This window comes from Leopardus geoffroyi, chromosome E1, assembly GCF_018350155.1.
Source record: "Leopardus geoffroyi isolate Oge1 chromosome E1, O.geoffroyi_Oge1_pat1.0, whole genome shotgun sequence".
NCBI classification, from domain to species: Eukaryota; Metazoa; Chordata; class Mammalia; order Carnivora; family Felidae; genus Leopardus; species Leopardus geoffroyi.
The window spans coordinates 44622953-44650297 of record NC_059330.1 but is presented as its reverse complement, the minus strand read 5'-3'; the positions used below and the strand labels follow the sequence as shown (position 1 = coordinate 44650297).

Sequence of the window (27345 nt, the reverse complement as noted above, 5' to 3'; positions counted from 1 at the left end):
CCAAAAATTGGAAATAACACAAATGCCTACCAACACATGAATGGATAAAAAAACTGTGATATATCCACATAATGGAATACTACCTAGCAATTAAAAAGAAACTAACTACAGGTACATATGCAACAACATGAGTAAACTTCAAAAACAAAATGATGAGTAAAAGAAGCCAGACACAAAATAAGAGTTCATCCTACATTATGTAAAATTCATCTCATATTTGGATGAAATTCTAGAAAAGGCAAAATTAATCCAGAGTAACAACAACAAAAAAAGATCCATCAGGGGCTCCTGGGTGGCTCAGTCAGTTAAGCGTCCGACTCTTGATTTCGGCTCAGGTCATGATCTTACCACTTTGTGAGATCAAGCCCTGCATCAGGCTCTGCACAGTGAGGAGCCTGCTTGGGATTTTCTCTCTCCCTCTCCCTCTCCTTCTCCGCCCCTGCCCCTGTTTGCATTCTCTCTCTCTCTCTCTCTCTCTCTCTCTCTCAAAATAAAGAAATAAACTTAAAAAAAATTTTTTAAATCAATCAGTGGTTGCCTGATGAAAGGGACACCAAAGCAGCATGAAGTAATTTTTTGAGATGACAGAAGTATTTTCTATCTTGATTGTGTTTTACTGTATACAGGTTATACCTCAATAAAGTTCAGAAATTATGTTCTGATTTTTTAATGGCTGGACAATCTCTAATAATTCCTATTGCAAAGACAGGATAAATGACTTTCGATAGAAAGTCAAAATGGGGCCCCTAAATCTATATAACAAAGACCCAGACCTTGAGATGTCCATACTGCTATCTGGTAGGAAAAGATACTTGGGTCTGCAGAACAGACTCCCCAGCCAGTCCTCAACCCAGATCAAGGGATTATAGAGAACTAAGAGAATGGTCAAATCTACCTTTAAAAGGCCAGTCCAAGGGTGCTGCTCATACTGGCCTGCTAGTCCTGGGCATAGGAAGTGAAAGAGGAAGGATAAAACCCACACCTCCTTCTGGCACAAATGTCCCATACTGGCCATCAGGTGGGGAATTCTTCCTCCTGAGAAGAATAAGGATGTTCTTCCCCTGAAATGATTCTTCCCTTAAGAGGCAAGGAAGTTTGAACTAAAGTTCCACCTTCCCTATGGGCTGGGATGGAAAAGTGACCAAATAGGAACTGTGCACCCACCCACACAAATACAACAATGAGAATCAAATGAGATAATCCTCATCTACTGTATGGAGTAAACACTTACTGAATGTTAGCTATTATTATAACTATCCTAGAGATATTCAGAAATAGAAAAAAAAAAAAAAATCACAGACACCTAACTCCAAATAAATGCCAGAAGTAGGAGTGTGGTTAAAGGAATCTCAAGGATGCAGCAATGTCAAGGTACTTCTGTGTGGACTGACAAGGGAAAAATGTCCACAATATAGTGCTAAATTTTTTTAAAACAGTATGTAGGGTAAGCTTTTTTTAAAAAAATAAAATACACACTAAATTGTTAACAGTAGTTACTACTGAGTAGAAACTAGAAGGAATAAGGGGAATACTTTCACTTTCCACAATTCTAAACTGTTTTTACAATAAATAACCCTTGTTGTAGGGAAATTTTAAATATAGAAAGTTTTTATGTACAAAATTGTTCTCCACAGCATTATTTTAACAGTGATGAATTAGGGGCAGCTGGGTGGCTCAGTCAGTTAAGTGACACTTGGTTTCGGCTCAGGACATGATCTCACAGTTTCATGCCTTCCAGCCCCGCGATGGCTCAGTGTGGAGCCTGCTTGGGATTCTGTGTCTCCCTCTCTCTCTGGCCCTCCCCAGCTCATGCTGCCTTTCAAAATAAATAAACAAACTTAAAAAAAAAAAAAAAAAAAAAAACAGTAATGAATTAGAAGCAATGTAAAAATACTATTTCTAAGTAAAGGCTACCCAAACTACAATATACCCACTTAATTAAATATCATATAACCATCAAAAGCCTCATAATATAGAGGGTTTTATATCACAGGAATATGAAAAAATATGTTTTACCTTACACTTTGATTTTTTAATTTCTTTTTGCTTATTTATTTTTGAGAGAGACAGAGACAGCACAAGTGCAGGCGGGGCTGAGAGACAGAATCCCAAGCAGGCTCTGTGCTGCCAGCTCAGAGCCCGATGTAGGGCTCCAATCCCTGAACCGTGACATCATGACCTGAGCCGAAACCAAGAGTAGGACGTTTAACCCACTGAGCCACCCAGGCACCCCTGCAGCTTGATTTTTTTTTTTAACTGTAGCAAGTCAACTGACTGAAAATGCATCAACATATAAAAAACAATTGTGAATGGATAATGAAACTACAGGTGATTTCATTTCTTTCCATCTTTTCCACATTTTCCAATTTTAAAATATAGATATCATTTTACTAATCAAATTAAAATTTTGTTTTAAAGTTAATTGATTGCATTTCCCTTTAGACCTCTGTCTGCTTCTCTACAGACAGTTAGGACCATGCACATTAGGAAAATAAGTCCAAAGGCATGCCTAATAAAACGCACTGTCATTATTCATAACATACAAGACATTGTCTCATCATTTGTGTGTGGTTTTTTTTTTTCCTTCATAATTAAATCATGTTGTTTAAGCTAATTTCCTCTGATAACAGTATGACAAAGATTTTTGTAAAGAAAAAGTACTTTTGGCAAACTCAGTAAGATGCTATAAAATGTGGTCTGAAACTCAGAACCATTTGATAAATATATAAAGAGTTAAAGATTTATTTATATTGGACAGGTTAAACAATGACAGCATCAAAATGAGCACTAAATCATAGCCATTTAACTGAGTCCTTAGCACTGCGAGTAAATAATTTCCTGTCCAAGGCTGCAATAATTTGGGAGTGTTCAGCAATGCCTTAAAATAAATTACCTAAAAATTTAGAGAAGTACCTGAAACAATTATCTAGCACATGACAGGGACTCAATAAACATTTGTTGAATTTAAAAAATTTTGGAGAAATGTATCTAGAAAGTTGAAGGAAATTAATGCCTATCCAAGAAGATAAATACATAAAATCAAAAACTGCTATAAATAGGAAGTTGACAACAAGTTCCAATTATAACAGAAACAAAAAAATGCTTAAAGTACTAGAAAAAAGTTTAGCAAAAATACATAAGATCTTCATGAAGAAAACCAATGGAAATACATAAGAGAATATCCAAATAAATGCTGTTATCGTCTGCGATGACTCAATATTGTAAGGATATCATGACCTCCAAATTAACCTATAAATGTGATGTAGTTATAAACAAAATCCCAATGGGTCATTCACAAATTAAATCTAAACTACAACTGGCAAGTAAAATACAGCAAGAAAAAGGGAGGGAAATTTTTTAATTTTATAATTGATTCCTTGAACTACATGGATTTGAACTCCACTTCTATGCAGCTTTTTTTTAATAAATACATTACAGTATTATAAATGTATTTTCCTTTTGATTCATGTATGTGTATGTATACACACACATATATACACATATACATATATATATGTATATATACGTATATGTGTGTGTATATATATATGAGTTTGTAATTAATTAAACTTTATGCCCAACATGGGGTTCAAACTCATAACCCTGAGATCAAGAGTCGCATGCTCTATCAACTGAGCCAGCCAGGTGCCCCCTTATGATTTTCCTAACATTTTGTCTCTACCTTGGGGTGCCTGGGTGGCTCAGGAAGTTAGGCATCCAACTTTGGCTCGGGTCATGATCTTGCAGTTCGTGGGTTTGAGCCCCGTGTTGGGCTCTGTGCTGACAGCTTGGAGCCTGGAGCCTGCTTCAGATTCTGTCTCCCTTTCTCTCTGCCCCTCCCCAACCCTCTCAAAAATAAACAAACATTAAAAAAAATTTTTTTTTAATTCTTTCTCTAGGTTAATTCATTGTTAAGAATACAGTCTATAATACATATGGCGTACAAAATGTGGTATTAAACTGTTCATCAATAAGACTTCTTGTCAACACACTATTAGTAATTAAGATTTGGGGGAGTCAAAAATCATAAGTGGAATTTCAACTGCATGGGGAGTCAACGCCCCTAACCCCCATGGTCTTCGAAGGTCAACTGTATTTGCCTCACTCTAGTTACCACTTTGTTTCTCACAAGAAAATTACTTCTCTCTAAATGATTTTTTTAATATGGTTCATTCTGAATACCAAATTAAGAGAAATAATTCTAATTTTAAGGTAAATAACCTGAATATTGCATATTTGTATCCTACAGGTACCTCCAATTTAATTCAAAAAGTAATATAGTTCCATTTCATCACTTTCAAGGATCACAACGTTCCACTGTAACCTCAACCGTGCTAGCACCCTGATCTTAAGACTTCCAGCCTCCACAACTCTGAGAAATAAATTTCTGTTGTTTATAAGTTATTCAGTCTTGGCATTTTATTATAGCAACACAAATAGATGAAGACAATCTCCTAGAACATACAATTCATCATGTAAAACATACACTTCAGTGTTTTTTAGTATATTCACTATGCTGTGCAATCATCACCACTAATTCCAGAACATTTCCACCAAACTCCATAAAAGAAACCCTAGGCCTATTAGTAGTTAGTCCCAATTCTCCCCCCCCCCCCCCTTCACTCTCTGATAACCACTAATTTACTGTCTCTGTGGTTTTGCCTATTCTGGACATTTCATATAGATAAAATCATACAATCTGTCATCTTTGTGTGACTGGCTTCTTTCATTTAGCATAATGTTTTCAAGATCATCTACGCTGCAGCACATGACTGGATTATATTCCATTGTATGAACATTTGTTTATTCATCAGCAGATGGATATTGGGTTATTTCCACTTTTTGGCTATTATGAATAATGCTATGAACATCCACATAACAAGTCTATATAAAAACATGTATTTTCAACTCACTTGGTTATATACTTAGGAGTAGCATTGCTGGGTCATTCTGTTTAACTTTTTGAAGAACTGCCAAACTATTTACCACAATGGCTACAGCATTTAAAAAATTCCTACCAGCAGTGGATAAGGGTTCCAATTTCTCTGCATGAGCACCCACACTTTTTTTGTTTTTTTTTTTACTATAGCCAACCTATAGTGTGAACTGGTATCTTATTGTGGTTTTAATTTGCATTTCCCTAATGACTATGATGTTGAGCATCTCTTCATGTACTTATTGGTCATTTGCATATCTTTTTAGGAGAGATGCCTATTCAACTCCTTTGCCCACTTTTTTTTTCCCTTTGCCCATTTTATATTGTCTTTTTATTGTTGAATTGTAAGAGTTCTTTATATATTCTGGATCCTTGACCCTTATCAGATACGATTTGCAAACATTCTCTCCCATTCTACGGGCTGTCTTTTCACTTTCTTGATAGTGTTCTTTGATGCATAAGAGTTTTAAATTTTGTTGAAGTACAAATTATCTGTGTTTTGTGCTTTTGTCATATCTAAAAAAATCGCTGTTTAACCCAAAGTCCTGTAGATTTTTACCAATGTTTCCTTCTAAGAATTGTATAGATTTATTAGATCTTTGATCCATTCTGAGTTAATTTTTGTATGTAGTGTCAGGTAGGGACCCAAATTCATTCTTTTGCATGTAGGTAGCCAGTTGTCCCAGCAACATTTGCTAAAAAAAAGACTATTCTTTCCCCATTGAATAGTCTTGGCCCTCTTTTTGAAAATCAATTCACCATGAATTTATGTGTTTATTTCTGGATTCTCCATTCTATTTCATTGGTTTATATGACTATCCTTTTACCACTATCACATCATCTTGATTACTGTAGCTTTGTAATAAGTTTTGAAAACAGGTGTGTGTCCTCTAATTTTGTTTTTCATTTTCAAAATTGTTGTGGTTAAAATGGCTTTGCATCTCCATAAGAATTTTAGGACCAGCTTATCCATTTCTGGAAAAAAGGCAGCTGGAATTCTGATAGAGATTGCATTGAATTTATAGATCAATTTTGAGAGTATTTCAATATTAATAATATTGTTTTCTAATCCATGAACACAAGATGTCTTTCCATTTACTTAGATTTTTAATTTCTTTCAACATGTTTGAGTTTTTAGCGTACAAGTCTTGTACTTATTTGATTAAATTTATTCATAAGTATTCATAATATTATATTCTTTTTGATGCTATTGTAAATGAAACTGTTTTCTCAATTTCATTTTCAGATTGTTCATTGCTAGTATACAGAAATGCAACTGATTTTGTAGATTGATCTTGTATCCTGCTATGTTGCTGGATTTATTTTTTATAAATCCTTTAGGGTTTTCTATATATAAGATCATGTCATTTGCAAATAGATAATTTTTCTTCTTCCTTTCCATTCTTTTTTTTTCTTTTTCTTGCTTAACTGCCTACCTAGAACCTCCAATATAGTGCTGAATATAAGTGGCAAGCGTACACATCCTTATCTTGTTCCTGATCCTAAAAGGGAAAGCTTTCAGTGTTCACCAGTAAGCACAATGTTAGCTGTGAATTATTCTGTTAGTTGAATTTGGCTTGTTGAACTGAACTTACAGAGTGCCAACTCAAGGTTGCTCTGAGAATCTAACAAGATCTGTGAAGGTGTTTTCAAAACTGTAAAATACCATTTAGTTTAAGATACACTTATTCAGGGGCGCCTGGGTGGCGCAGTCGGTTAAGCGTCCGACTTCAGCCAGGTCACGATCTCGCGGTCCGGGAGTTCGAGCCCCGCGTCAGGCTCTGGGCTGATGGCTCGGAGCCTGGAGCCTGTTTCCGACTCTGTGTCTCCCTCTCTCTCTGCCCCTCCCCCGTTCATGCTCTGTCTCTCTCTGTCCCAAAAATAAATAAACGTTGAAAAAAAAATTAAAAAAAAAAAAAAAAAGATACACTTATTCAGTAACTTAGTGCTCTTACTCTAAAGAGTTATCTCTAAATGTGAAAGAAATAAAAACAATGTTTGTGAAGTTTTTTTTTAATTCCCAGCATCCTGATGAAAGTTTAGCACCTACATCCTTTTGAAGAATGAAGAGGAAGAGAAGAATCTGGAGAAGGAATCAGAACAAAACTAGAAGGCCTAAAGCCTCCCCCCAGTCTCAACCCCTAAGTCTCTTACCTATGGACTCTTCACTTAGCACAACACAGGGCATTCAGAAAAGCAGAAAGCAGAGATGTAAGACAGGCAAGAAGCAAGAGGCAGCATGGTACAGAGAAAAGAACACAAGATTTGGTGGAAAAACTTAGCCATGATTCTAGCTGTTCAGGAAAAAAATGACAATAAAGAAAAAAACAAACCGTGTGGCACCTAAAAGGACATTTAGATAGGTCTAATAAACTTCACATCTTCAAAGCTACAAAATCTAGTGACTTACATCTATAAGTCCACACTGTATTTATCTAAATTGCTGATGTTAATCTGAGTCATTATAATTAAACATAATGTTAATAATTCATGATGTATGTGCTTGTAATATGAAGAAGTTCCTCATTTAATAAAATCAGCTTGATAATAAATATAAGCACAATATATTCATATTATTTATATTTTTATTATTTACAAATAATTGAGTAAAAACTTGGCTGTTAGAAAGCAAAAATTACAACCTATTTTTTGTTCAATGGAACGAATATTTTAATAAATATCTATAACATCCCAGACACTTTGCTGTGTGTAGATGCTCAATTAACAATGAAGCAGTGACTTTTATTTTTTTGAATACTTAATAAGAAAAAATAATTTTTATTATTTATTTTTGAGAGAGAGAGAGTGCAAGCTGGGGAGGGGCAGAGAGAGGGGAACAGAAGATCAAAAAAGCAGGCTCTGTGCTGACAGCACCAAGCCCAAGGTGAGGCTTGAACTCCTGAAACGTGAGGTCATGACCTGAACAGAAGTCAGATACTCAACTGACTGAGCCACCCAGGCGCCCCCAAGTCCATGGTTCATAACTTTGGCATACATCAGAATCACTTGCAGAATGTGTTAAAGGAGATTGCAGGGGCCCCACCCAGCAGTTTCTAACTTTCAGTCTGGGGTTGGGCCTGAGAATATACATTTCTGACAAGTTCTCAGATGATACTGATTAGCTGGTCTGCAGATTCCACTTTGAGAATCACTGTATTAAATAAGGAGAAATGAACTTTGTGAAAACAGAAATACTGACAGGTTCGTATCTTCCTACAATAGAAGAGAAAATGTAAAAAAGAGGCTTCAATAATGCTCTTGGGCCATTTCATCATTTAACTTGATAAGTACAATTAAAATTTTTTTGATGCTTGATAAGTAGTAAATTGACTGGAAGGCTTTATATACAAAAATCAGTAACCAGACTCAATATCAGTGCATGGAGAAAAAAGACTAGCATGAAGTCCAGCAACTGTTTAAAGTTTGATCTATGCCACATTTTTAATTATCTGATAGTCTGGCAGAGAATATAAAATTAGAATTCAAACTACATTGTCCAAAATGGCAATTTATTTAAGTACTTTGAAATAAATGTTCATCCATTCACTCAACAATCATTCGTTAATACCTCCACACGAAGCTCTGTTCAAGTCTTTTATCATCTCACAAAATGTTGTCAATAATATTCTCTAGGGAAAAAGTAACTAGGATAACTAAATTTTTTTAATTCTCCCACACTGATGTTCTTTGGAAGACCCAGAATCAGTGATAATTGCTATTCTCATTGCTTGTCAACCAAGAAAATGTTTGTTCATATGCATATAACACTAAAAACACTTCACAATATTTAAAAATCCACCAGCAAAATACTCTTTATTAGTGAATGTTGGATTTCAAAAATGACAACTTATTTCTTACTTTAATAATTTTCCCATTTTCTCCATTACCAAAGATCTATATGGTTAGTGCAAAACACGTAAGAACTTTAGCACTTCATTCTGAATTTAGCAAAGGACCAAAATACCCTGCATTACTCATAAACAGCTGATGCTAATTCATTGGTATTAAATCTATAGAGCACAATGTGTTAGTACTTTTTGGCTTCATGTGAAAGAAAGAAAGAAAGAAAGAAAGAAAGAAAGAAAGAAAGAAAGAAAGAAAGAAAGAAAAGAAAAGAAAATCAGCTTCCTTGAGCAATTCAGCTGAATTTTGTTGAAGTGGTCTTTGTATCTACCCTTGTAAAATATAAGAAAAAAAAGTAGGTCAAAATCAATAGCAATAAAAATAAATTTTAAATTTAAAGAAAATGATATTTTTTAAAAGAGGAAAGATTATTATCATATGGAAAAGGGCCAAGAAATGCCAAATAAAGAAAAATAAAGAGGGGGCAAGAATAATTTTAGCATATAGCAAGAATAATTCTAAAGCTATTGTATAATATATATAATATTAAATAATATATTTATAATAAAACATATCTGATATATTTAATATAATATTAAAGCTATTTTAATTAAAACACTGAAACTGGTACACATATAGGCAAACAGAATATGAACCAAAATAGAGTCCAAACTTAGAGTGGACATAAAACACAGAGAGCATTAAAAATCAGTGAAAAAAAGGATGGACTCAATAATGATATTAAGATAACTGGCTACACATACAGAAAAGATAAAATTAGCTTCCCAATTCACAGCAAACACAAAAATAAATTCCAGATGAATTAAATACCAAAATGTAAAACGCAAATGTTAAACCATTTAGAAGAAAATATTCAAGGTAGGTAAAGATTTCTTTTAAAACACACAAACGTAATAATCATAAAGGTAAAAAAAAAAAAAGGTAGGTATTTATAGCTAGCTCTAATGAAATTTGTTTTTGAGAGACAGAGAGAGCGAGCTGGGTAGTGGCAGAGAGAGAGGGAGACAGAGAATCTGAGTGGGCTCCATGCTGACAGCTGAGAGTCTGATGCCAGGGTCAAACCCACAAAACATGAGATTGTGACCTGAGTTGAACTCAGACACTTAACCGACTGAGCCACCCAGGCGCCCTTGCTGGCTATAATAAAAATTTAAATGTAAAACTCTGTGGGGCGCCTGGGTGGCCTGGTTGGTAAAGCTGACTGACTCTTGATATCAGCTCAGGTTGTGATCTCATGGTTGTGAGATCAATACCACATCAGGAGCCTGTTTGGGATTCTCTCTCCATCTCTCTCTGTCCCTCCCCCACTTGTGCTCGCTCTCTCCCTCTCTCTCAAAATAAACATATGTACATAATAAACAAACAAACAAACAAACTCTATAACCGGGAAAAGATCACTACTGTCTGGGAGAAGCTGTTTGCAACTAAATAAATTCCAGGAGTGCCTGGGTGACTCAGTTAAGGTTCTGACTTCTGCTGAAGTCATGATCTCGGGGTTCCTGGGTTGCAGACCCCCACCCCCACCCTACGTCAGGTTCTCTACTGTCAGCACAAAGCCTGCTTGGGATCCTGTCTCCCTCTCTCTCTGCCCCTCCCCCACTCATGCAAGCTCACATGCTCTCTCTCTCTCTCTCAAAAATAAATGAACATTTAAAAAAAAAAAAAAAAAAAAAGAGGGGCACCTGGGTGGCTCAGTCAGTTAAGCCTCTGACTTCGGCCCAGGTCATGATCTCACAGTTCGTGAGTTCAAGCCCCATGACAGGCTCTGTGCTGACAGCTCAGAGCCTGGAGACTGCTTCAGATTCTGTGTCTCCCTCTCTCTCTGCCCCTCCCTGCTGTCTCTCAAAAATAAATAAACGTTAAAAAAAAAAAAAAAAAAAAAAAGAATTAGATGCCAAAGCATAACTTAGTCCCTACAAAAGGAAAACTCTACAAATCGATATTTTAAAAATTGCTAATGGCCCAACAGTAAAAATGGGCAAAGGTGATTCACAAAAGAGGAAATCCCAATGACCAATATGAAAACTGCTCAATCTCACGAGACATTAGGAAAAAAATGCAAATAAGATTGTTTACATCCATCATATTGTAAAAGCTAAAATGTCTGCAATGTTAAGTGCTGGAAAGGACATGAGTAACAGGCACTCGTATACTGCTGGCAAGACTGCAAACTGGTAAAACCAGGTAAAGACAAAGGTAACTCATCACCCAGCAATTCTACGTAGCAATGTCCATGTCTCTAGACATATATCCTAAAGAAATTCTTACATATGTATGTAAGGAGACATATAAAAGAATGTGCACTCCAGAAAAAAATTAGAAGCCACTTAAATTATCCTCAGATAATAAAACAGATAATTTTGGTATATTCACAAAATAGAATACTACGTAGTAAACAGAATTAACTGGCTCTCTATATACCAACATGACTAAATTTGAAATGCCATTTTAAATTTTATTTATTTTTATTTTTTTCTTATTTTTTTCAACGTTTATTTATTTTTGGGACAGAGAGAGACAGAGCATGAACGGGGGAGGGGCAGAGAGAGAGGGAGACACAGAATCGGAAACAGGCTCCAGGCTCTGAGCCATCAGCCCAGAGCCCGACGCGGGGCTCGAACTCACGGACCGCGAGACCGTGACCTGGCTGAAGTCGGACGCTTAACCGACTGCGCCACCCAGGCGCCCCGCCATTTTAAATTTTAAAAATGCAGGTTGCAGAAGGAAAGATACAGTATGACACCATACACACAGAATAAAACACACAAAATATATTACTTATGGGCACAAACATACATAAATGTGCACAGAAAGGATCTATACCAACTTTAGGAGAGTGGTTATTTCTGGAAAAGGGTAGTGGAATCCAAAGGAGAATCAAAAGGGATTCAATTCGATCTGCAATGTTTTATTTCTAAAAATTCAAGTTCTGAAACAAATATCACAATATGTTACCACTTAAATCTGGAAGGTGAGCATATGGATATATATGTTATTTTCCAGCATGCTTGAAATCTCTTAAAATGTATATAAATTATAGTCGTTTGAGTGCATAGAACTTCTAGAAACAGTTATAGTCATGAAGGGAATATTTAGTTTCCACCATAAAAAGTTGGAAATTATAAGATTAAATCACTAGGAAACTGAAGGTAGTATAATGTAGACCTCAGAGCCCATTCAAGGGTATTAATATTAAAGTATGAAAAAGAATCTCATAAAGAGATTTTTACTGGTACGCCTGACTGGCTCAGTGAATAGATAAGTGACTCTTGATCTCGGGGTTGTGAATTCAAGCCCCACATTGGGTGTAGAGATTAAAGAAATAAATCTTTAAAAAAATAAGTAAAAAGCCTCAGAGAGAGAGAGAGAGAGAGAGAGAGAGAGAGAGAGATTTTTACCTGAGATACAATACCCAGAGTACAGATCCTTAAGAACTGCATTATAGCAAGTGTCTAGTGCATGGCCAATGCAGAGGTTTCTAAGGGTTCACTGTTCTGCCAATTCAAGAATTTTCAACACCACAATAATATACTTTCACCTTATGCCTCTGAACCTTCATTTAAATACTTGAAAAAATCCACCCATTTTAAGCATAAATTCCTCTGGTTTCAAAAAGGTATTTAATAGTGCTATAAAGACTTCCTTTTTGTTTTCTAAAATCTACAGCATTTGAAGATACTTTAAAAAATCTCCAGTAAAGTAACATACAAAAACAATAACTACTGCATGTAAGGCTGCACAAAGTTGATACACTTTAGATACCATGACTTTGATTTAGGAAACAACACTACAAAACATTCTGTATTACTTGCTTTGACTTGTGGTATTGCACATAAGCTATCCCCAATTTACAAAAAGATGGTGTTCACTCACAAAAGGTTACAAATGGCTACGTTTCTAGACTAAGCTACAAAAGTTTCATCACTGTAGTAACTGATACTAAATACACTAGCCTGCCCTCATCAAAACCGATATTAGGTAAATTTTACCTCTAACATCTTTCTACACCTCTTTCAACTCCTAAGACAGTTCTCTCCCTTAGATTCCTATTTAACATCACCCTACTCCTATTTCTTCACCACAAATTTACCTCAACTAGGTGTAAGAATTCATGAAGTGATCCATTGGATTTATTTGCATTAATGTAGGCATATTTTCAGAAAGAGACTACGGAATCTCTGGCAAGTGAGATTTCTGGCAATTTTAAAAGACAGAGTACAAAAAGTTCGGGCGACGTGATAAGCCCTTCTACTTTTCTTTTCAGTAACTAGGTGGTGCTGATGGCATAAGAGGCCCAGAAGGCCACACCACTGGAGCAACTTTACTAAGGAGCCTCTCCCTGCTCAGAGTCAGCTCTCCCAAGCAAGTAAGGCTGTATTTCAGATTCTTTCTTTCCTCTACTTCTGATTCCACGGTTCCAAAGAAGCTGTAGCATAAGAGTTCTGACAGACAGTGTGGAGGCCTGGGGCAGCGGTAGCCGTCTGTCTGTGGAGTTCATTTATAAATAAGAGTCTGTGTTCAACGTAAGTAATAAGAATTGGAACTGTAGAATCTGCTTTATTACCAGCAAAAATGTAAAACAGCCAAGAATAGTTACTACCTAATTGAATCATTTTGAAAGGTCAAAGGAAACCAAGCAAGTTTAAATCAATTCATCATTTATTATAAAATGTATCCAACTTACAATTCCATATTTTTTTCAAACAGTAAATATACTAAAAAAAAAAAAAAAAAAAAAAAAGTTAAAATTTTTCTTTTAGGTTCTTTGCCTTTCAAAATTTTTATTTTTTTAAGCAATCTCTACACCCAACCTGAGGTTTGAACTTACAACCCTGAGATCAAGAGTCACACACTCCACTGAATGAGCCAGCCAGGTGCCCCAAGGTTCTTTGCTTTTCAGATTAGGAGCTTCAAGATATTTTAGGATTAGTCCAATTTCTGATGACCTAAATGCTATATACTGAATAACATCACACATTTCATTGGTAAGCCAATTTCCCAGATAAATTAAACACAACGCTGCCCTTTTTTGGCCAAAACAGCAGAGGACAAGATATACAGGTCACTAAAGCTACCAACAGCAACAATCAGTGATACAACAGGGGGGAAAAAAAACCCAAAAACCACCTTCAATTACAAAGTGAATATAAATACCATCTACAAAATATCAGAATGTCAAAATTACACTAACCAAAAGCAATAATTCAAAATAGCTTTTCCCCCCCTAAAAAGGAAATTCAGAACCCATTTAAAAAGTATTACAACAAGGCTAACTCTATTTGCTAAACATCAATAGTTACTAGGAAATTATGACTATCACAAGATAGAAGACAGAGAGGGGCCAAAGATAGATAGGCCAATCCGATTTTCCAAAAGACAGAAGGTAGTTTTTGAAAATCAAACTTTGGCAGCAACCTCCAAAAGTCCTAGCTAGGGTGAATCTACTCTTCCCTATACCATTACAACTAAGTTGGTGAAGCAGGTAATAGTAACAAACAGAGCTGAATTCATACCTTGACCCTGCTTCTTGTGAAGCTGGCAAATTACTGAGCCTCTCTCTCTGAGTGAAACAATATTAATACTACCTAGCTTGCAGGTGGTTTTGTCAGAAGTAAACGAGATAGGTTTGTATTTAAGTGATAGCACCCAAGATATCTTGATATGCATCAGCCTAGAGGAAGGTCTCTAACAGCATGCTCATGGGCTATTTCTGACCCACCTCATTCTCCTTTTTAATAATGACTGGAATGTAGACACAGAAGTCATGATTTTAAAACCTACACGTGAAAACAAAATTGGCAGACAGAGCTGTGTTGCATAAAAGAATCGCAGAATCAAGAAGACCTTGAACAAGTAATAGGTAGGCCCTGACTCTCCAAAAAACTGAATTGTAAAGGGGATAAATGTAAGGTTTTATACTGAGGTTCGATAAACCAACTGCACAATACCTACAAGGGGATGGGAGAGCCAATTTAAAAAAAAATTTTTTTAACGTTCATTTATCCTTGAAAGAAAGAGAGAGAGCATGCACGGGGGAAGGGCAGAGAGAGAGGGAGACAAAGAATCCGAAGCAGGCTCCAGGCTCATGAGAGTTCTAATTGACTGCAAGCTCATTATATTACTGCAGAAAAAAGCGAATACAGGGTGCCTGGGTGGCTCAGTTGGTTAAGCGTCCAACTTTGGCTCAGGTCATGATCTTGTGGTTCGTGAGCTTGAGCCCCGCATCAGGCTCTATGCTGACAGCTCAAAGCCTGGAACCTGCTTCAGATTCTCTGTCTCCCTGTCTCTCTGCCCCTTACCCACACATGCTCTGTGTCTCTCTGAAAAATAAATAGACATTAAAAAAAAAGAAAAAGTGAACACAATTTTATCCTGTATTAATAACACTAGTGTCCAGCTCAAGAGAATAAGAGTTCAGCATATTCTTCACTAATCATTCTGTTCTAGTTGGGGCACATTTTAGAAGAAACATTGGTAAAACAGCATTTCCAAAGGAAGGTAACCCAAATGATGAAGGGTTTGGAATACAGAATATTTGAGGAATTGGAGATGTTTAATTTGCAAAAGAGAAAACCTGAGAGAATTTGTAACCTGTCTTAAAATATCAGAGGAGCTGTCACATGGAAAAGAAACTGTTTTCTTTAGTTCTACATGGCTCTAAAGAGCAGAAATCATATCTATCTAAAAATTACATGGAACTCCATACAAAAAAGGCCTAACGTGACACTAAAATGGGCTAGCTTTAATGGTCTGCACTCTCTATTGGTAGAGTATTCACACACAGATTAGGTTAAATTCATTCTAAATTTATTTATTTATTTTGGGGTGGGGGGGGGGAGGAGAGTGCACGTGTGCAGGGGGTGGCAGGAAGCACCAGAGAAAGAGGGAGAGAGAGAATCCCAAGCAGGATCGCTGCTGTCAGCGTGGAGCTCGACAGGGGGCTCGAATTCACAAACTGTGAGTTTTGGCTCATGATCAGAGCGGAAACCAAGAGTTCAGACACTTACCCGACTGAGCCACCCAGGCTAGATGAGACTCGTTTTAATTTTTTTTTTTTTTTAACAATTATTTATGAGACAGAGAGTGAGCGGGGTAGGGGCAGAGAGAAGAGACACAGAATCTGAAGCAGGCTCCTGGCTCTGAGCTGTCAGCAGAGCCTGACGCAGGGCTCGGACTCAGAAACCATGAGATCATGACCTGAGCCGAAGTCAGAGGCTTAACCGACTGAGCCACCTGGCACCCCTAGGCTCAATTTAAACAAAAATGTGGGGCGCCTAGGTGGCTCAGTCGGTTAAGCCTCTGACTGCGGCTCAGGTCATGATCTCATGGTTTGTGGGTTCGAGCCCTGCGTCAGGCCCTGTGCTAACAGCTCGGAGCCTGGAGTCTGCTTCTGATTCTGTGTCTCCCCCTCTCTCTACCCCGCCTATGCTCATGCTGTCTCTCTTTCTCAGTAATAAATAAACATTAAAAAATAAATTAAAAAATAAATAAACAAAAATGTATTGAGCTCCTAGGTCCCAGGCAGTGTGCAAAGCACAGATGATGATGGTAAAAAACTAACATGGCCTCTTCTTTCATGGAAGATAAATAGTAAAGGCAAATAATCACATCAACATATTTAAAATGACAAACAGCTGGGGCGACTGGATGGCTCAGTAGGTTAAGCGTCTGACTTCAGCTCACGTCACGATATCACGGTTTCATGGGTTTCAGCCTTGCATTGGGCTCTGTGCTGACAGCTCGGAGCCTGCAGCCTGCTTCAGATTATGCATCTCCCTCTCTCTGCCCCTTCCCCGCTCGTGCTCTGTCTCTCTCTCTCAAAAAATAAACATTAAAAAAATTGTATATCACCGTTAAATCTCTAACGAAAGGCATACAGTTGTTCAAAGGCATGTAACAAAGGATCCTGACTTGTGTGGGATCAGAACACGCTTCTCTCGAGTACACGAGTGATCTATGAGTAGGAGGTAAATGGTTGGGAACAGAACATTACAAAGAAAGGAAACAGCACATGCAAAGACCTTGTGGTAAGAAAAACTACTAAAGTTCAAGGAACTGAATTCTTATATAACCTGAGCAGAGAGAGTAAGAGAATGAGTACAGAGAAGCAGGAGTGGAACCACAAAGGGCCTTAAAGGCCCAGTTCGGATTTGATGTTCTCCCAAAAGTAACTCGATGCTACTGAGGTAGGGGTTTAAGTAGCAACAGGCACGGGAGGAAATAATCAATGTGGAAAATGTTGTAAAGAGACCTCTAGAGAGCTTTCCAAAGTAGTCCAGACCACAAATGATGGTAGTTTGGGGAAATGAGGTGGAAATGAAGATGTAGAGAGGTGGACAGATTGAAGAGATTTTTAGGATATGTTAAAATGATGGAACCCACATGACCATTCCAGTGGCTTCTTTGGGTATAGTTTAAAGCAGCAATGCCCAAGACAGATTCTTTGGCCCTAATAATACCCTTTTTTGTAAGCGGCTGGGATGGGGGGGGCGCGCGGGGCGCAGAACAGAACTCAGTGATGAATTTTACAGCGGGGCAGACGATGTGGGGGGAGAGAGGCGGTATGAAGGATGACCATGACCGCCACCATCACCACCCCACCCCACCCTGGTTTCCAGCTTATGTAAGTGCACGGAAGGTGGTGCCATTCACTGAAATAGAAAACAGAGAAAGTACTAATTAGGTGGGTTTAGATTTGAACAGTAGTCTTTGAGATGCCTTGGTTTTAAATAGGCAGTCCGGCATATTGATCTGGAACTTAAAGGATAAGTCTGGACTGGGAGTAAAATACTGAGCATCGTGGGCATAGAGAGGGTAGGTGAAGAGAATGCCTGAAGAGAAAACGGAGTGAGAAGACAGCCTTGAGGAATATCTGCATTGAATAACAGGGTAGAGGAGGGTGAGTCTGCAAAAGAGAGGTCTGAGTAAAAACCGGAGCAAGGCTGCACAGAAGCCATGGGAAGAGCGTTTTCCATGGAGGCAATGGTCAACGATGGCAAATGCTGTGCAGACAGCAAGTCAGACAAAGAACTGAAAATGTCAATTAAGTTTAGGGACACATTTCAGTAGAATGATAGGGCCAGAAATCAGACTGCAGTGGGCGGGCTGAGGGGTAGGAAAGTGGTAAACAAATGGGAGACAATAAATGTACACAACTCTATCAAAATTTCTGGCTGAAAAGTGGGAAGAGACAACGGGACAGCTGTGGGGGTGAAGGGAGGATTTGTCTTAAGATGGGAGAAGCTTAAGCATGTTAAGAGGGAACAGGTGAATACACAGGAGTGGGGTGTCTTAGGTGGGAAAAGAGAATCTGAAGCACGGGTGGATAGATAAAAGGAGAGACTACGGGAAAAAGGAAGAGGAAGAGGTCAAATTAAATGACCTGTAAGGTCTCTTCTCACTCCATAATCTCACGAGTTACAATTCCTTTTAGATTGGACATTTGTATGTATGCATAAATCTATGCAAACTTGTTCAAATATTCCGGTATAAATAAACCAGTCAAGCACATCCTTATCCCCAGTGACGCAGTTAATGTCCCCAGGTTGATGATCAGTGTCATCTCTGGGCAGGATGCATCCCTCAGAGGGCTTTCAGCTCAACGCACTCTGCAGTACAGCACAGTACCAGCCCTACCTCCCCTTGCCAAACCCATACTACACCGCGATCTTAGGAGGCTCAAGGAGGAAGTAAAATTTAAAACCCTGAAACTACCACATATTCTGCTGCATTCAAAGCGACTGTCATTCATAAAAACAAGCCGCGACACCCCCAATGCATCCCTATTCCAAGCTAAAGACATTCCTGCCTGACCCGACAGTGACAGGTCCCCTAGATGGCTGGGGTTTAACACTAAAAGTCATTTGCACCCCCTCCTCCTCTCCTAAGACCTTTCACTCTGAAGCAGAAATGGGTCCCTAATGTTCCTTCCCAAAGCCCTCGCCCCAACGCAGCAGACGGATCCCCCGCAGTTATTTCAGCGGCTGCACCTAATAAGCCCTCGCAAGGGGGTGCGGAGAAACCCCCAGAGCCGGTCCGACGGGGCTGGGACGGCCACAACCCTGCGGTTGCCTTGGGGGACGCGGGTAACAAGCCCCAAGGGATGGGAAGGTAGAATTAAGGGAGACCCAGGAGACCGGGGTGGGTAGTGAGGGGGTCACCTCCCCTAGAGCTTCCTTAGAGGGATGGAGTTTCCGAGGAGGGCTAATCCCCTGCCACCGCTCCCCCTTCTCACCCGCATGCCCTTCTCCGGCTTGCCGCCCTCTCCAATTCCCCATTCGCTCGGACTCACTCCCCCTCCCCTGGAGCCGGCTGGACCTCGGAGTACCCGCGAGCCCGGCACCCCCGCCTCGAGCCGTAGCTCCGGGGCCGGCACTCACCCGGCCCGCCATCTTCACGGACACGTCCGGCTCGGCGACTGCAGCTGGGCGCTCAGTAAAGCCCGCCCCCGCCGCGCGCGCGCGCGCGCGCCTGCCGCCCGCCCTCGCGCAGGCGCGCAGCCGCCTTGAGGCCGCGCACGCGCCCGGCCACGTCCCTGGCGTCCCCGCCCGGCAGGGCGCGTGCGAGCTCCGGGGCCGCCTGGGGAGGGCGGGGCGGTGACGCCATCTTGAGCGCGAGCGGTGGATGCAGTGACTCGGTTTTTTCGAGTGCCTGTCCCCGGGCGACTTCTCAAAGGCTTCTTTTGCGAATCTTGTCCCATCTGGCCGTTTGCGCTGGACTTTGTAGCAAGGCCTTTGATGCTTTAATTACTTAGCCTTGTTTCTCTTTGCCCGTTGCCGCTTGCCCAGGAACGGCCTTTCTGCTTCCAGACCCACTGAATTGTGAAAAGGTGCTTAAGAGCGCCCGACACGGGTACAGTTGGTTCTGAATTCAAGTTCTTAATTCAAGCTTTTCTCTGTAGGCGAGCTTGTTTACCTAGCTCCTGGAGATTATCAGCGTTGGCCTTTATATTTAGCTTATGTGTAGCCTGGAAAATGCAGTATTTTCATCAAATTTGAAAGTGAATTGTGATTATTTCTAGAACTTTCTTTTCTATATTTTTAACTTCACTATTAAGTATATTTATTTATAAAGGTAATGTTTTTAGCAATCTTTGTCATTCCCCGGGGTTGTTTCACTTTAGACCCTAGGGTAGAGTTTGAGTGAAATATGCCGTAAACTCATCCATTTTTTTACCTCGATGTACCTACTATACTATTTGCTCACTGGAATCTCAGAATAGAGGATAATAGGGGCGCCTAGAGGCTCAGCCAATAGCGTGTGTGACTCTTGATCTCGGGGTCGTGACTTCAAGCCCCACATTGGGCATGGAGCCTGCTTAGAAAGAATTTAAAAAAAAAAAAAAGACGACTAGGGGACAATAATAGGATAAATAATAGTAACAGCATCAGCGCTATGCAAGAAGGTTGAGATTCTGCCTAACAGTTTTCTTTTTTTTTTTTTTTTTTCCAACGTTTATTTATTTTTGGGACAGAGAGAGACAGAGCATGAACGGGGGAGGGGCAGAGAGAGAGGGAGACACAGAATCGGAAACAGGCTCCAGGCTCTGAGCCATCAGCCCAGAGCCCGACGCGGGGCTCGAATTCACGGACCGCGAGATCGTGACCTGGCTGAAGTCGGACGCTTAACAGACTGCGCCACCCAGGCGCCCCCTAACAGTTTTCTTGATGCTTTTATTGCCCATGCCCCTGCTAGCTTAAATTTTCTCCATACTTACACAAGACAAGGAGAAACAACAGAATTTGTTATCTTTCATTTCTCACAGATGATTAGGAAAAAAAAAATAGTTTTTCCAACATGAGCCAAGGAAAAAAAATTAGAAGAGCTGGGCTTGCTTAGTGGTTTAAAATTGAGAATAAAAATGAGAAAGTGACCTGAAGGCAGGCCAGGGACAGAAGTAAAAAGATCAGTTTTATAAACTCTCACACTGTACCCGAGAACCATCCTGCTTTATTGAACAAATCAGATGTTAGCGAGATCATCAGTGAGTCAGAGTTTATCAGGGAAGACAACTAGTTGAACTCTGATCTATTTACCTGCAAAAACTACATAAATAATCAGAATGAACTGGGGAGACTGGAGGCTTGGGTTCTTGTCCCTATTCTTTCTCTGCCAACTCACTTGCCATATCCCTTAACCTCTCTGAGCCCCAGTTTCCTTACTGTCTTCACAAAGTGAGAGGTATAATTAGATGAGCTTCATGGTTGTGTCTTACACTTTTTGATACTTTGAATTTGACTTGATACATCAAAAAGATTTACCAAACGGATCCAGAAGATGACAGTGGTTCTCAGTCCAATGACCTCCTGTGATTTTCAAGGCCAGAGAGTAATGCAAATATATTTATACTGCTGGTTTGTTACTAAGTAAAATAGATTGCAAGGGAAAATGTCTTCAATGTGTCCAACAAGGAGGAACACTTTCCACCTAGGAAAGATAGGCCTCCTTGTTGGGTTCCAATGTGTCTGCTTAGAGCATGTATACCCGTGATAAGCAGTCCTATGTAGCATCTCACAAGTGGTATAAATTCAACAGAGTCATGTGCACGATCCTGCAGGTCGGTGTACCAAAGAAGCTCTCGGGAAACATGAGCTCTTGTCCTTAAGGTGCTTAGTATCCAGCTGGAGCAAAAGGATTCTGAGACCTTGCTCCAAGCTGTCTCCGTGTCTGTGCTTCCTGTCTGTGCCTTGCTCTGATATTTAAGATTATCTTAGATCTAGTGGAGCTGATTCTGCAACACCTTTGAGCAATCCTTACAGAGACAGTCAATAGACAATAAATATTTTGCTGCCCCAAATCCATGTCCCCCTTTCCTAGTCACAGTTCTTCCAGCTCATGCAGCTTGGAAATAATTGTCTGACAAAGTGCCCTGCCATCCCCTGGCCCAGGAGAGAGCACAGAACCCAAGCTCCATCGGTCAGATGCTGTCTCTCCCCGAGCAACTGCAATCTTGACTATCCTGAGGAGGAAAGGAAACAGTGGATTTACTGCAATGGTGTCACCTTGAAAAGACCATTCCTGAATTATCTAGACCCCTGGAGTTTATCTGGCTTCTGTCTTAGGCAAAATCTGGCTGTTCCCCTTTGTCTTCATTTGTGTGTGTGTGTGGTCACTTTCCTTTTTCTTTCCCTTCCTCAAAAAAAATACTTTCCTCAGCTCTTCGTTAATCCTAAAACCTTTTTAACAAGCTTTCCTTTTACAATGAGAAAATAGGTAAGACAGCTAACAATGATTTAAATTTATCCTTCTTTTGGGGCGCCTGGGTGACTCAGTCAGTTAAGTATCTGACTTCAGCTCAGGTCATGATCTCATGGCTTGTGAGTTCAAGCCCCACATCGGGCTTTGTGCTGATGGCTCAGAGCCTAGAGCCTGCTTTGAATTCTGTGTTTCTGTCTGTCTCTGCTCCTTCCCTGCTCATGTTCTGTCTCTGTCTCCCTCTCTTTCTCAGAAGTAAATAAATGTTTAAAAAATTTAAAAATAATAATAAATAAAATAAATTTAACCTTCTTTTTAAAAATGCCCAACATGGGGCTCGAACTCATGACCCTGAGATCAGAAGTCACGTGCCCTAGTGACTGAGCCAGCTTGGCATCCCTAAATTTATCCTAAAGTATAAATGACTGACATCATTTTCTAAGGGCTGGAGGGTGTTTTAGGGGGACCAAGAGGTGGATGAGGTGAGACTAGGGATAGAGCCAGAGAGGAAAGGGGTAGTAGGTACCTCAAATGAGAGTGCAAAAGATAATGACCTAGTAAGGAATTGGATATAGCAGTATCTAGGATAAGTAGCAGTGAATAGTGGGAGGTGGGTAGTGAGGATTTGATCCAGATCAGTTCTTGTTGAACATAGCTACTGGGTGACTCAGTGTGATGGCCAATTTTATGTATCAGTTTGGCTGGGTCACAGTGCACAGATACTTGGTCAAACATTATGCAGCATGTTTTTCCACAAGGATATTTTTAGATGAGATTTACATTTAAACCCATGGATTTTGAGTAAAGTAGATTGCTCTCCATAATGTGGGTGGGCCGCATCTAACCAGCCAAAGGCCTGAACTGACTAAAAGGCTGATCTTTTTGGAGCAACAAGAAATTTTCCAGCAGACTGCCTTTTGAATTCATCAGCAATATCACATCGTCTTGGTTCCAGCACGCTGCCTTTAGACTTGAACTGCAACTCTTTCCTGAATCTCCAGCTTGCCAGCCTCCCTTATCAAATTTTTGGACTCCCTAAGCTTCCACAACTGCATGAGCCAATAAACCTTTTTATTTTATATGGATACATATTATATATTTAATCTCAATATATATCCATTGAGTCTGTTTCTCTGGAGAACCCTGACCTGGTTACATAGACATTTTGGTTTAACAGTTGTAACAATTTAACTGGGGGAAAAATTTCTTCTGTGTTTTGAAGAATGAGGGCAATAGTAAACAACATAGAAGTGAACTGATTCAGTGTCATCTAGTTTATTTAATAAAGCAGTGCAGCTTTTTGGCACTTGCCACGTTACCCAGAATGAAACTACCTTTTGCTTGCGGAAACTCTAGGGTTAAACGAATGATGGGGGGGAAGAGAAAGGTGTTTTAGTCACTTTAAGGCGTGGGTTTCAATGATCTTCCAATAAGACTGCATGCAGGTGTTTCAGAAAACAGTGCTATGCAGTGAATTTGCCACTGCATTGTAGATGTCAGAGAGCATCCTCCAGTGGCCGTGTGTATGTGAGTGACAAGGACCTGCCCACCCCTCTTGTAGAAGATATCATTGTAAAGCAAATAAAAGCGGTCTCCAGAGGTCCTTTTATACCCTTCCCTCTGCACCCCCTCCTCTCTTTCCCAAGTTCTTCCAGCATTAGTAACCTAATATATCACTCCTCCCAGAAGTATATGCAATTTAAGAGAATATTGCTGGGAGAGCGATGCCTTCCCTAAGGAAACAAATTGCTACTGGTGAAATTTCAAAAATTGTGACATCTCTGTATATGTGGATAATAATCCTTAGTCTTGCCCCTCCAATCATAACCCACAGGTCAGCCACCCATGCCCTAAGCTTAAGGGAGCCTTGCTGAAAATTTCATTTTACAGCCCCATCATTGCCAGTTTTAGGAAAATGGAGTTGCCATCTGTTTGTTTTCTGTCAGAGAAACCTATTTTCCAAAATGATGGATAAGGCCAGGGGATGGAGCAAAATGAAGAAACGATATGGAATTTTCAAAGAAAGGAAGACTAACTGATGCAATGCAGCATTCTAGCTGCAGTCAGATTTTTTGTTGTTGGGCTTTTTGTTTTTGGTTTTTTTTTTTGTTTTTTTTTTGTTTTTTTTTTTGCTTTCTGGGTTTTGTTTTGTTTTGTTTTTGTTTTGTTTTGTTTGTTTATGAATAGGTCTTTTCTCTTTGGAGGATCAAGGACAAACACCTATAGTCACAAAAATCAATTTGTTCTGGAAAGTCTGAGTGGGCAGGAGTGATGATAGAATCTTCCATGGAAGGGAACGAACGTTGCTATGGAAACCAGAAGATCCTTCAGTGCAAGCCCCAAAGCGCTTGCCGGGCTGCCTAACCCTGCAGATTAATATTGTGGGTCTGGAGAGCTGCTTGCACCTCTTTGAAAAGAAATTATTCAGAGATTGGTCTTTTTTTTTAAGTTTTATTTATTTATTTATTTATTTATTTATTTATTTATTTATTTATTTATTTATTTATTTTGAGAGAGAGAGAGCGGGAGTGCGTGCACAAGCAGGAGAGGGGCAGAGAGAAGGAGAGACAGAATCCCAAGCAGGCTCCGCAGGATCAGTGCAGATCCCTACAGGGGGTTAGAACTCACGAACTGTGAGATCATGACCTGACCTGAGATCAAGAGTCTGACACTTACTCGACTGTGCCACCCAGGCGCCCCCAGATATTGGTCTTATGAGCTTTCACGCATTTTGAGAAAAGGGAGTCAGAGTCTTCTGGGAAGGCTGAGTTGCTTGAAATCTTAAGACACTAGAGGCCCACAAACTGCAGCTCACTGGGCTTGGCAATACTGGCTATCTGGCGGTTCTCAGGAAGGCTGTAGAGAAAAAGTGAAGGTGTGTCTTAAGGTTTCTCCTAAGGATTAATTTTCTGGAGGGCTGTTTCTAGGGCAAGGAACAGGTACAGCAGGGTTTTTCAAGAGAGGGAGAAGACATCTCTTGAGCAGAAGTGTGACCAGAATAGAGGGCTAAGGGGGCGCCTGGCTGGCTCAGTAGGTAGAGCATGTGACACTTGATCTTAGGGTCATGAGTTTGAGCCCCATGTTGGGCATAAATAAATAATAATAAAGAATAGAGGGATAAGTTTAGTGATACTTGGGGGAAGGCGATGTGGGTATATTATGTGACATTTAGACTCTCTGAACTTAAATGTTTTCATGTGAGAATTAGATGAGATAATTATCACACAGTACCTGACACATTTAGTACCAGATCCAGCAATTACGCAGCAGATAACTAACCACCACTACCAAGAATACTATACTACTGGTAACGCTGTTAACTAATCTTAAAGTCTAACTAAGAGAAGGAAAGCTATCTCCAAATAAAATGTTTCTCAGGGTGAAAGGATCTTTGTTTCTCCCAAGAGCACTCTGTACTTTCCATGCTGTACAAATAACCTTCTATTGATGTGATCTTTTCTATTAACAAAAAGGCCCCGGGGCGCCTGGGTGGCTCAGTGGGTTGAGCTTGAGCTGCCGACTTCGGCTCAGGTCACGATCTCACAGTTCATGGGTTTGAGCCCCACATCAGGCTCTGGGCCCACCGCTCAGAGCCTGAAGCCTGCTTTGGATTCTGTGCCTCCCTCTCTCTCTGCCCCTCCCCCACTTGCGCTCTGTCTCTCTCTCTCTTTCTCGTTCTCTCAAAAATAAATAAACATTGGGGCGCCTGGGTGGCGCAGTCGGTTAAGCGTCCGACTTCAGCCAGGTCACGATCTCGCGGTCCGTGAGTTCCAGCCCCGCGTCGGGCTCTGGGCTGATGGCTCAGAGCCTGGAGCCTGTTTCCGATTCTGTGTCTCCCTCTCTCTCTGCCCCTCCCCCGTTCATGCTCTGTCTCTCTCTGTCCCAAAAATAAATAAACGTTGGAAAAAAAAAAAAAACTTTAAAATAAAAAATAAAAAATAAATAAACATTTAAAAAAATTAAAAAATAAAAACCAATCAGTCAACATCACTTACAGTAGCAATTTATTTATTGGATCACCGCAATTGAGCTGGATGAACCTCCCCTGAACAGTTACCATGATCTCAATTAAACCTTCTTCCTAATTGTCAGTTTTGTATTTAAAAAAAATAAATAAATAAGTTGAGTTTTGCCCTCTGAAATTAGTATTTTCTCTAGATCACTTAAAATCACAACCTTGTCTCCTGAATACACTTACTAGCAAATTAGAGCTGTTTTCTTCTAGCCCCTCTCCCACACATTCCCCATGCATATCATAATAAAAAATATATGAAACATATAATGTGTATAAAAAACACATATAAAAAGATAAAACATAAATATGTGTGTATGTATATAAAACATGTCTCTGTGTTAATGTGTGAATCTATATATGGTTGTAATCCTTTAATAATTGAGTGCCATGTGGGCAGGGACTTTGTTTTATTCACAGGCATAATGCAGATATTGGGAAAATAATGCGTATTCTCAGGTCAGTAGGGGTGGAGGGATAAAGTCTCATTATTATTAGCTCCAACATTCCTTCTGTAGGTATAAACAATGGTAGATAAAAAGCTTTTTGCTATTTCATCCTTTTTTCACGTTATGAGGAATCCATTTAAGCAACCTTATAGTTGCTGGCAAAACAGTTTTGCATCTTTGACTTGAAAGTCAGCAGAAAGACATGAATAGATGTAGTAGATGAAATACAAATATTAGTAAACATTTGGGAAAAAACAAGTAATCAAAGAAATGAAAATGAAACCAACATGAGATCCTTTTTTTGGTGGTTATCAAATTAGCAAACAAAACACATTAAAAAGAGCTTACCAAATGATGAAGTAAGCACTGTTTTCACTTGGTTGATGGGAATGTTCGTTTGTACAGTCTACTCAGAATACAATTTGGCTGTGTAATTGTTATCGAGACTTAAACAACTTCATGTTTTGACCCAGCGATTCCACTTTTGGACTTCTTTCCTGAAAAAAATAGCAAGGAATGCTGGGGGGGGGGGGGGGGAAGTTCACCGCAACATTATTCACATAGAAAAACTTAAACGCAATCTAAATGTTGAACTCCTTAAAAATGATTAAATAAATCAGGGTATATCTGTACGATGGAATATCACACAGCTATCAGAAATGTTAAAATATTGGGGCGCCTGGGTGACTCAGTGGGTTGAGCATCCGACTTCAGCTCAGGTCATGATCTCATGGTTCATGAGTTCAAGACCCAAATCCGGCTCTGTGCTCACAGCTCAGAGCCTGGAGCCTGCTTTAGATTCTGTGTCTCCCTCTCTCTGCCTCTCCCCTGCTCGCATTCTTTCTCTCTCTAAAAAATGAATAAACATTAAAAAAAATTTTAAGAAACGT

The 27345-nt window shown here is 39.6% G+C and overlaps 1 protein-coding gene across 1 annotated transcript in view; it reads right to left on the bottom strand.

Annotated features, from left to right (window-relative positions):
- The window catches only part of NSF (N-ethylmaleimide sensitive factor, vesicle fusing ATPase), a 150373-nt gene extending 131074 nt beyond the window's left edge, over positions 1-19299 (bottom strand). The window contains exon 1 of the mRNA XM_045489323.1: positions 19180-19299. Within this exon, the coding sequence (XP_045345279.1) occupies positions 19180-19191 (12 nt within the window). The 5' untranslated portion in view covers positions 19192-19299. The remainder of the gene's footprint in view (positions 1-19179) is intronic.
- Positions 19300-27345: the final 8046 nt, after the last annotated feature.